Raw genomic sequence first — 12,076 nt, forward strand, 5'->3', positions numbered from 1 at the left:
ACGTTCTCTGATGGAAAAAAAGAGACTCACAACATCCCTATGATAAACACATGGGCTATATAAGCCTACCAGTGTACAACATGCTGAGTTAATGTGGTCAGATTTGTCTGCAAAGATACAAGTGGTGTTTCATCTATCATAAATAACAGTCACTGACTCACACACATTTTCTTTATTTCATTATATTTTATTAAAATTAAATTGGATTGATACAAAATTCAGCTGACAAGATAGGCTACATAAAAAATAAAAAAACAGTAAAAATGGCTGACAAAAGTTGTATAGAGCATTTCATAGACTACACTCTACGACCCCTGTCCACATGCCGGAATAAGAATATACAGGTACAACAGAAAAGGACTGACGAGGACTCCCTTTTAATTGGCGTTAATGGAATTGTCTTCCAAATATAAGAAGGCACAGAGCCTCAAAGGAAGAATCAATACACAGCAAAACAAGACATTACGGCGTGACGGATAAATCACGGAAGGTGTTCTGGAAGCACTTGAAGGAGACAGATGTGGTCCGTGACCATATGCTAGGAATAACCTCGACAAAGCCCCAATATCTCTCTCTCTCTCTTTCCTCTTTGTTTATAACTATTCATTACTTATTAGTGGTTTGTGCTTCTTTCACAAATAGTGCAAAGCATGTTTGATTTGTTTCCTCAATTGGATTTCTAAATCATATGAATGTACACGCACACGCACACACACACACACGCACACGCACACACACACACACACACGTAGACATCACACCTGCACAACATCTGTAGCTTCTTTGAAGTCCTTTGAAGATGAGGAACTACTCAAAGGGAGGCACATTCTTGTAGAAAACTATAAAGCTATACTTTATCCAAATTCACAGGACACTTCTTTAAAAATAAGAAATAAAATAAAAGACGCGGCTGCACAGTAAGTGGTTGTGCAATAGAAACAAGTAGGAATCAAAACGGTCTTTGAAGGAAAGCATGAAAATCACAAATTCATCTGAAAACCAAGTCAAGAAGTCAAGTTTAAGAGACCGCCTTAGTCAAAGGAGCAGTTCAGTAGCACACTGCGTCTATTACAAGATGAGGATTTTCACTGGAAAACGTCTTTCTAGGAAAAAAAACAATAAGACATTCAAAAAACTGTTTTACCACAGGAAGACTTTTCTTTAAGTAGAATGTTTGGCAATACCATGACCTTTTTAACGTAACTCTCAGTGTAGCGACTAGTCCAGTGAAAGACTTCTTTGTTTCTAAAAAAAAAAACAATAGAATATTTACAAAAATATTGAATGTATTTTCTAGTATGCATTCTATGTCATTGAGATACAAATCGGTAGGTGCATCGTAGGTGGTGCACAGCTGAGCTGCTGCAACATTTTCGGTACAAAAAAGCTCAGTAAAGCTGAAAGACACAGCAGCTCTGAATACCCCAACCCCCTAAAACATCCCACATTTAAAATACTCGAGGTATGTGACATTCTGCTGGCAACGGACATTCACTGACTACAACGTAACCAATACAATCATGCACAGACACATGAAACATTGTGGCTGAGTGGATTCAAGGAAGGAAGGATGGATGGATGGATGGATGGATGGACACATTTGGGGACGGGTCCGATGTCTCAGCAGGGGCTGTCCTTTGCGTCCTTGCTCTCCTCGGGCACCTGGTGAGCCAGCTGGCGGATGGGGTCCTGGACGGTGCTGTGTGACGGGTTTAAAGCCGGGTGCTGCTGTGCGCTGGTGCCGTGCCTGGCCTCCGACAGCTCGCTCCTCGGAGTCACCCTAAAGCGGCACGGCAGGGATTATCTGTGGTCATTACTTGGACCAATAAAAGTTCTGTATAAGAAAAAAACAAACAGGCTGCCTACACAGAGCTGGGATGCAACATGTAAAATACTGAAAGTAGTGTAAGTGTGCACATCTGTGCTTATCAGAACTTCCAGTGAAGGTATGTACTTCACATCTGTCTCACTTACCTCCCATCTGGAACTCTGTGCACACTCTCGGAGCGGCTGCTGATCTTACAGGAGCTCCCCCCTTTGCTACGTCTCTCTCCCCCTTCCCTCTCCCTCTCCCTCTCCCTCTCCCTCTCCCTCTCCCTCTCCCCCCTCCTGGAGCTTCGGCTGGAGGTGCCCCTGTCCAGGTGCTCCCTCGCCGAGGCCTCGGACAGAGAGCCGTGCGCGCGGGGCTCGTGATTGCCCGGCGCAGAGGCCCCGTGGTTGGTCGCGGTGGACGCGTTGGTGGGCACGGCGCCGGTGCTCGTGCCCATGGACTTGGAGATGACCTTGAGCTTGTGGGAGCTCGGCTTGTAGTGCTTCTTCTTGTGCTGGACGCGGCTGTTGTGCTTGAGGAAGAACTCGCAGGACTCCTGCAGCACCCGGCGGCTCTCAGTGATGGGACTGTGGGACAGAGAACACGAGAGGTTGCGGTGAAACTGCACATTCATTTCTCATGGGAAGGCGAATGTGAACACCTGACCGGACAGGAGGTCTTACTCTCTCTTGCGGGTCCTGTTGAAGAAGTAGGCCCACTCAGAGCAGGTTTTTTTACTGCTGACCCAGAACACGGCAGATATTCCGACCACCAGCGTCATTAAGTATTTCACCAGAAACAGGGAGAGGTCAGGGCGGTCGTGCTCTTTTGTCTGGAACAAAGAGACACAAACAAAGTGTTTAACTAAATAAACCAATTTAAAAAGACAAAGATCGAGCTGTCGAACTTTCGGGCTCAGACATATTTAACAAAGGAACAAAGGACTGAGCTATAGTTTGTTTTCTCTTTTACATTGTCTTTACGATTTTTCCTCTTTCTCCCGATGATCGTCACACAATAACTTATGTATTACACGTCACACTTAGGAGTAAAAGTGCTTTCTATATGTACAGACGTTTTTAATTAATTAAAAAAAGACATAGATGTTGTTCTGTGACCGTTGTTCCTCCATAATTAATGCTATGTATATATATATATATATATATATATATATATATATATATATATATATATATATATATATATATATATATATATATATATATATATATATATCTTTTTTGTAATGGATTTTTATGGCAAAATGTCCTCCTGTGTCAGAAGGCAGCTCACAAAGACTTGTATTTAATGTGGCGTACCCGTTCTTTTTTCCATGTAGCCATTTGTGTTAAATGATGTGAATCAGCCCGCATCCAAAGCTTCATTTCATCCTTTTTTTTAACTTGCAAACTATTTTAGGCCTTTTGAGCGTTTAGTCATATGAACGTTAAGGACGTATATTGACTTTATACACACGCTAAGATTAGCTTAGTCAGCCATAACGAGCATCAACTGAATAAGTGGGCATGATTAACAAGACAGTGAGTTGGAGAAGTCTTTTCTATTGTCTCCTTTGGCCTTAACTTGCTCAGAGCCTCATTACACCTCCACGGCTACCTTGTTGGGGCAGGGGATGCTGTACTCCTGACAGCGGTCGTGGATCCAGGTGTTCTCCCAGGTGCTGCGGTGACTCTGTTCGTAGGTGTAGCAGGCCAACAGGGTGACCAGCGGGACCAGGTAGAGGCAGCTGAACACGCCGATGCGGATCATGAACTTCTTCAGCTTCTCCTGGTTGCGCTCGTCGTGCTGGATGACCTGCCGCACGTGGTTGAGAGAGACGATGCCCGCCAGGATGAGGAAGAGGCCGACCATGACGCCCACGCACAGAGGAGCCAGGACAAAGTAGCGCAGGGCGTCCAGGTCGTAGAGCCCCACGAAGCAAACGCCGCTGATGTTGTCCCCTTCGACCTTGTTCAGAGCCAGCAGCATGACGGTTAGCACCCCGGGGATCCCCCAGGCAGCAGAGTGGAACCACACCTAAAAGACAGAAGCCACCTGGATCAATATTCTCAACAGCGTCCGCCATGTTCCTGGCCGCTCATAACTTGCGTTTGCTCATTCTACATTTACATTCTCGTAAATTCTTAAAACCCCTTTACCGCTTTCTTTTCTATGGCCTCACAGCTCCACTTGGGTCCAGCTGCCAGGAACCAGGTGATGGTGAGAATGACCCACCAGACGATGCCGGCGATGGAGAAGAAGTAGAGCAGCATGAAAAGCAGAGTGCAGCCTTTACTCTGAGAGCCCAGCACCACCGTGTCCACGCCGGCCGGCTGAGCCGATTTGGTGCAGGCCGCGCTGTTCCCCAGCAGGAAGCCGATGAAGTATATGAGCGACACGAAGCTGTAGCAGACGGCGTAGAAGATTATGGGGCGCTCCGGGTAGCGGAAGCGCTTGACGTCGATGAGGAACGTGAGGAAGGTGAAGAGCGTGGCGCCCAAGCAGATGACGGAGCACACGCCGACGAAGTTCTTGGCGAACTCGATGTCGTGGGGTTTGAAGTACATGTTGGAGCACGGCGGAGCACAGTCCTGGACGCCCAAGAAAGAGGAGCCGTAACCCGGTTTGGTCTTCAGCTGCAGTGGGCACCAGAAGCCAAGGTCCCGCTTAGCTGATGAGGAGCTCATTGGGGTGGTTGCGGGGAGCGTCGGACCACCGGGAGAGCTACATGGGTCCAATCTAGTTGAAAAAACAAACAAACCTTTCAAGGAACTGATCCAAGAACCACAGGTTGGTTTTTTTTTCTCTCGTGGATCGTCTGTAATGGCGGGTTTCTCACCTGTCACACTGTAGCTCAGGAGGCCAGGTGATACCAAAGATTCGGATATTCTCCTCGCAGTCCGACAGGACGGCCTCGCACTGCTCTCTGCACGGACGGATCACCTTGCTCTCCTCGGTGCATGCTGGGACAAAGGCTTGGCACAGGAAGTGGTGGACGTCTGGAGAGCAGCGCAGGTTTGTCAGGGGCATGAACGGCTGGGGACAGAGAGACAAGTTACGGTTTACTGAGAATGACGTGGTCAATATGAGAGGTTGTGATCCGTGCTCGACGTTGATCTGGAAAAAAATGCATGAACTTGCCAAGTGTTTTCTAAGAGAGTAAGTATTGACACTTTCAGATTAGATTTAAAAATCATTTTCAACCCTGAAAACATGATCATTTCCCGCAGACAGAAGCAATCTCTTTTCTTGTAAAAAAAAACTGGATGAATTGAATTTGACCTCTTCAGGCCTGTAAGGAAAACTTTAGCTGACCTGGTTATAATAACCCATAGACATATAGAAGTGATGATGATGGGTCACAAGTCGACTTTGCTTCATTATAAAGAGTCACGAACCAGTAATGTTTGGCAACCTGCTGCTCTACATAGACGTACTAACTTCATTTTGTTGATCTGCAGCGATATATAGCGCCACACAAAGGGGCCCATTCACTGGCTGGGAACCATATTCTTCCGTTTCAACGCACAGGTCAAAAGCTTGAGGACGGAGACGCGGGGGTGGGGTGGGGGGTATAGGTGCCAGGAAATGACTGCGTTTGGAACGACTGGCCAGGAGGGCTGGAATGCACCGAGCTGTTGATAGGTTAGGCTGCTGCTGAGCCACTGTATTGGTGTGTCTACTACAACACGTGTGGATTCATCGGTGGCAAATACACCGACCATTCTAAATCCTTGGGTTTTGAGTAAGTGTATATTTTATAGGCTCCTTTTTTATTGCTTCTAAACTGCTTATATCACCCGGTCTACTTTGTTCACTCAGCGCTGCGCTAAAACCCTTTTGACGCTTTAGAAGCAGTGCAGACTCTTTGTTTGAACCTCATCGACCATTATCAGACCACCATGCATGGACTGACGGCCTATACTGCTAATATTTGTACACAAAACAAACGCATGCATTCCCACACAGTCCACTATTCACTGATTCCTCTCCGCTTCCCCCCCCCCCCCTGAAATCCAGTCTGGCAGTGGGTCTCTGGGGCCCGGGCTTGCCCCCGTCTGACAGTAAGCGTCCTTGTTTCTCTCCAGCGGAGGTCCTGGACTCCTTCTCGATTCCTCCCCATTGCTCAACAATCTGACCTTTATTTGCTTTACGGCAGAGTTACTGTAAAAACTGCCCTCGTTTCAGAAACCTTCAAACAGGATCAGCAGCACAAGTTGAGCTGATTCGCTCTTAAAAAAAAAAAAAAAAAAAGGGAAAATCCTCTGCGGATAATTTCGTCGCAAAGTATTTCAAGGATTAAATGATTTTTGAAAAAATGGCTAGAAAATCACTTTTCAAACTTCCACCCGCACTTTTAAGACCCCTCAAGTGTTCCCCGTCCGTTACAGTACTTCAATTACTCTTTCCGTTCTCTTTGTATTCTAACGCTTCAAACTGTTCTGCTTCAAACGCTGGCACACACTGGTGGAATCTGGGACCAAGGGCGGAAAAAGGTTATCCCTCCTCCGGAAAATCCTACCGATAGGCTGGACTGATCCCATAACGCAGCCCAAGTCTGCTTGATTATAGAGTCGGGGCTTTGTGATAAATCACTGCACGCTTTGAAAGAGAGCTATGTATAGTATGTCATGTTGAATGTAGGCCAGAGAGTGTGAGCATGTCACCTGGGAGACAGGACCGTTGAGGTAGGACCGTGAACACGGGGGAAATGAGTGAGTGATTAACAGAGAGAGAGAGAATACTCGTCATGGTATGCCGGGAAGGCTTTGTGTGAGAGACTGGGTGTGTCCCTCCCCTTCCTCCAGAAAATCAAAGGCCCCTCACAACAAAGTCGACGAAGTTAGCCCGTGGCCAAGGCTGCTGCTGTGAAATAAGAAGCCTATACCTTCACCAGATGCCACACAAAAGACTCCTTCAACAGATCACTGTTCACACCCTGACACCGAATGTGTGTAACCGAACCCCGGCCTTCAGGAATGCCAGAACGCTAAACGCATCTCTACAGATAGTGAGTTCACGGCCGAGGAGAGACGCAGGACCACACTCGGTCTAAAAAGACACGTTACAAAAACAAGGACAGCGACAAAAGTGTGATGATACTGCAGTTATTGTGGAAACGGTTTCTGAACTAGAAGTGTCTGGGTGGGCGTTTTCCATGGCAACTGTTGAATGACATTTGAGTGCCGGCGTAACTAGGAAACGCCCGGTCAACTTTTGTGCTGCAAGTTATAGCCCTGCCACCATACAAACAATGATATAAACCCCCCCCCCCCCCCCCCCACACACACACACACACACACTTTCAACAAGCACACATCGCATTGATTGCGTACCATTAGCGATGTAAGCGATGTGTCCCTTTACAACAGTTAATATTTAAAGGACCCATCATGTTTGTAATCTACTTGCAAAGTGGAAGGTAGCAAGCTAGGCGAAATAGCTCACCGACTAGCAAGCTAAGCCATGTAGCTCACTGACTAGCAAGCTAAGCCATGTAGCTCATTGACTAGCAAGCTAGGTGAAATAGCTCACCAACTAGCAAGCTAGGCGAAATAGCTCACCGACTAGCAAGCTAGGCGAAATAGCTCACCGACTAGCAAGCTAAGCCATGTAGCTCACTGACTAGCAAGCTAAGCCATGTAGCTCACTGACTAGCAAGCTAGGTGAAATAGCTCACTGACTAGCCAGCTTCTGAAGGCTAATGGACACTACTACAGCCACTGACAGCACGGCACATTTAAATTATTTTGATATGATATTCATTGACGTTAAATATGTGACTTGAATTATCATTTTATTTACAAGCAGATGAAGCTTCCTTTTTCTATCATAGACCAATATAATTACAACTCTTCATGGAAACCCAGACTAATGAGATTCCTTAAAATGTGGGTCAACAGCTGTGAAACCACTTAACAAAGTTTCCCCCTTAAAGCACTTTAAGTTTGGGAAAAGCATCTTATTCCAAACTGTATGACAGTATCACAGATATATTCGGTTTCGGTGTGTTCGAGTTCCTCATTTATTCGGAATGTTGTATTTTGGGACAACCACTAGAATTTGAACAATGTTTAGTGTTAAGCCAAATATTTGCCAATGTCACAACCAAAAGGCTGGATCATATCTGTTGGGTCTTTAAATTAAGAATTGATTTTAAAAAGTCATAACCAAACAATACATACAATATGTTTAAATAAAAAAAAATGTAACTGCATATTTTATAGACTGCTGTTTTATAAATAAATAAGTGAATTAGTAAACAAAAACTCTATTGGCAGTAAACACGATAGCTTGGTTAATCCCCAACAAGGCCAATATTAGCACGATGCGGTCTCACCTCCATATTAGCGGCTGCGACATCTTGGTCGTAGTGCTCCATCATGTTGGGAAAGAAGGTCATGTTGTAGGGCATCCCCAAGCACCGATGCACTTTGATGGGCTCGCAGGTAAACAGGCTGTGGGCACTGCAGCTTCCCACCCATAGCAGGGCCAGGCACGCCCACAGTGTTCCTGGCATCTGCATTGTAGCGGCTGATTGGAAGTGTATGTGAGAGTATTTTTGTGTGTGTGTGTAAACTAGAACAGGTTTCTTTTTGGCTCAGTGAGAGGATATTTTGGCCCAAATGTTGAATTCCACTGGCTCACACTGTCATCCACATTTCACTTCTCCTGGAGTCATCTCAGTGGAGCCGAAGGGCATAGCAGCAGGTCAAACTTTCCCCTCATTGGTCAGCATGTCACAGATAGGAATCCCACATCCCTGAAAATAAAGAATTCATATTAAAATGGAGAAACACTTTCAGCTCCACAACTACTAAAACGTATCTTGAGAGGCTCGTTTTGGACAACAAATCATGAAGATTTGTCTTCAGGAACCTCAGCTGAGAAGATCTTTGTAAGTGGTTATTACTGCATTTACTACAGCATTACAGACCAAAGCCCAATCATCAAAGCAGTGGATCGCACAACCTCTCATTGTGCTCATCAGGATCTAAAGGATCAAATTCAGCTAAGCAAATTAAAAATAAAATGAATAAAGCATTTTTTCGGGGCACCTCTACAGGTCCCGTGAGGTCCTCAGGCTCCAGTTTGAGACTGTTTGGAGACACATAAATCAAATGCAATTAGGGGGAATAAAATCCAGTCAATCCATCAGCTCACTTTAAATGCATGCATTTACACTGGGTGGGGAATGCTAACGAGCCAGGCTGATTCAGTGGAATGAGTCTCAGCTTGTTGATGCACATTAAACTGTGTCACACACACCAGACTAAAAAAAAAAATAACCTCTTGAAAGCCTGACAGAATTTAATACTTTTCTATTGAATACAGAAGCAACGGTTTGGGTTTTCATTGGGGCCCACTCATGACTTGTTTGGGATTTTAAAGAATAAGGAGATGAGCTGTTTGTGTGTGTGCTTGGCTTCCTGATGATTATCACATGCTGATAATATCAATGGTGGTAAGAGTTTATCTAATATTACCACATCACTGTTTATGTTAGGTAACCACCTTCAACAGTGCTTATTGTGTAGGCATGTACGTCGGTTGGTTATTAGCATAAACTTGTCGGTTAGCATATTAGCAACGATTAAAGAGAGTCAAAGTTAGCAAAGCAGATAGTTGACACGGTCCACCAGCAGCAGCACTTCACGTAACAAGCACACATGTACAGGTTAGTAAAATAAAATGAGTGCGTTGCACAGGACTTAGCATATCCCAGAAAGCTAACTTCTTTTAAGAGTATGTCAGTCCATCGCGGGGCAGGAAAGACGTGTTTTCCCGTAAATTAGACGCCAAAGGCGGTGAGAGAGGACAGTAAATATCCCCGCCTGCCTCGGCCGAAATCAACTTCGGTACAAGAAAGTAAACAGAACTATGAGGGTAAAACACGAGCACTTACCCCCCTCACAGCCCAGGAGTTCGGATAACAACCGACTACATGAAGGCTCGTTGGTGCACTTCTGTGGATAGTTTGGTAGCGTGTTTCCTGCGACAGGCTCCAGCACAGTCCCTCTGTCTTTTCTTGTCCCGGGCTGCTGTGAAATGAAGCTGCCTTCATGGTGCGTTTGGAAATGTCGCGATTTGGTAATGAACCGGTGTGAGCACGAAACAGATACGTGTGTCTAACATGTCATGCATCAAAACGCTCTGGATGGAAAACATTGAGTGTGAAATAAAACGTTTCGTTAGTTCTCAGTCAATGCAAAGTGGGCGCGTGAATACACCGGCTGCAGCAGGAATGGGGTTTTGACGGGAGCACTTGAACGCTGCACGTCAGCAGATGGACATATGAAGGATGGGACGCTGAGAGGCCAAATGTCAGGGAGACAAACTGAGAGGAGTTTACTCAATTTAAATTTGCGGTGAAATGTAAGAGCAGTTTGTTTAAGAAAGTCAATGTGTGTAATAATCAACACAGTATACATTTTTTTAATATTCAATTTGGTGTATTTCTTTTTTCAACATCCATATAAACAGAAGGTGCTGTTGCTTGATGAGGATTAGTGGGTGAGGATGCTGTCGGTTTGCTAAATGCAGCTGGATGGAAGATATTTATAAATGCAATTCCAGAAAGAACTACTACTCAGTATACAGATCTTTAAGAAATACAACCACACAATGTGATACAGACTATGAAATTATAAATAGGCTATTTTAGGTATTAAATAGATAACATCTCACAGATTAAATGTGAAGTATCCAGGACTATATGGATATAAAAACCCCTAATGTGCATGGAGATAACAATAAAACGCTAGTGCATCAGTATAGGCTTTGCTTTCTCATAAGACATTAGTGGAGCAGCCACTAATTACAGTAACATCAATGAGATTATTCCTCATTTGCTGTAGGAGATCCTACGAGGACCCCTGGTGTCCCCTGCAGGCGCAGAACACCCTGTAAACATACAGGCATTCACAAGACTTGCCGTGTCCCAATTATCCACCCGGGGGCGCTGCATCCCCCTCTATGTCCACATTCATGTGACCGCCGCGTAGAGGCGGGGTTACAATGTAACAATTTAGGTGCTACAGTGTAACCAATAAAGTGTCCGCGATAACTGAGCGCATCTGCTCGCCGCTGCGCCCTTCTCTCCCCTCGCCCTGGATGTAAAAAGAGACCAACACCGACCTCGGACATTAGATGACATTTGTTACGGAGGCGCCGCCAGAGGGGGACGGGACTGGATCATAACACATTCATATGAGGTGCGTAAGCTTGTGGCACATTACGACTGGAGAGAGAGAGAGAGAGTCGAATACAGTAAATTCCTGCCAATCCGCAAGGAGCTCTTCATAGATCTTGGTGCGGATTGTCTGCGTGCGCCAAGTGATGGATGCAACAGGATTATTGTGATTATTGTGAAGGGTGCTCTCCGTCCCTACAGTTTGTGGACCGAGGCGCTGGCCTGTTGCTAGGAGACCTTTTGACAGCTGGGGGAGCTTTTTGGAAAGTGACAGTTCGGCTAAATGCATTAATGGTGTCTGCTTCTCGGGCAACCCAAACCTTCCCTCCTTTTGCACCCCCCCCCCCCCCCCCCCCCCCCCCCCCAGAGAGTCTAGTTCGTTTTGCGCTGTTAGTGGATAATTGCCTCGTGTGCGTAAATAGACATTTAGCACTGTGCTGGTTTCCAGTCAGCAGATTACAGTGTTTTAGCAGGAACAATGGTCCACTTGTTGTGATTATCAGATCCTAAAGATATCCACATTCATGGGTCATTTTGATATTTTCTGGGGCCAAAATTATGTCATTTACTCAGTTTGTATCAAATAGAAATTCAAAAGAATCCCATGGTGTGGGACATGTTGCTGAATATAATGGCATTTGCAATTCATAAGCTGCCTATTGGGGAGATTTATGGAGACAAACATAGTGAGGGTGATCACCAACGAGAAACAGAGAGAGATGGCATATTAGTCCTGGTTTGCACTAATGGTGTGCTTCTCAGATTTGATTGCGAGCACATTTGCTTTATTTCTCTATAAGAACCACACCATCAAAAACCTTCTTCAGGCAAAGCTAAACATGTGCGGCATGTGTGTTTTGAGGGGTTTGGACTCAGGACCTTAAGGGCCTTCTGTCCCTCATCAGTCAGTAGCAGTTGCCTGCGACCGTCCGTCTGAAGGTCACTCGAGAACAGATCGATAACTAGATCTCGCCTGGGACTCTACACTCAAGAGCAGCCAGTTGAACACTCAGCCCTGCCTGTGTACACTTAAGATGAACCACATACATACATTCGCAGGCTTCCTCATATAA

The 12,076-nt window shown here is 45.4% G+C and overlaps 1 protein-coding gene across 1 annotated transcript; it reads right to left on the minus strand.

Moving 5' to 3' along the window:
* Window positions 1-191: 191 nt before the first annotated feature.
* On the minus strand, window positions 192-9,849 carry fzd6 (frizzled class receptor 6). The gene is made up of 8 exons (XM_079164740.1): window positions 9,717-9,849; window positions 8,151-8,573; window positions 4,650-4,846; window positions 3,970-4,549; window positions 3,428-3,847; window positions 2,494-2,642; window positions 1,975-2,397; window positions 192-1,780 (listed from the first exon to the last, which is right to left on the minus strand). The coding sequence occupies exons 2-8, from the start codon at window positions 8,334-8,336 to the stop codon at window positions 1,621-1,623; spliced, it is 2,115 nt and encodes a 704-aa protein (XP_079020866.1). The 5' UTR covers window positions 8,337-8,573; window positions 9,717-9,849; the 3' UTR covers window positions 192-1,620.
* Window positions 9,850-12,076: the final 2,227 nt, after the last annotated feature.

The sequence above is a fragment of the Pholis gunnellus genome (genome assembly GCF_910591455.1).
Source record: "Pholis gunnellus genome assembly, chromosome: 8".
Classification (NCBI taxonomy): domain Eukaryota; kingdom Metazoa; phylum Chordata; class Actinopteri; order Perciformes; family Pholidae; genus Pholis; species Pholis gunnellus.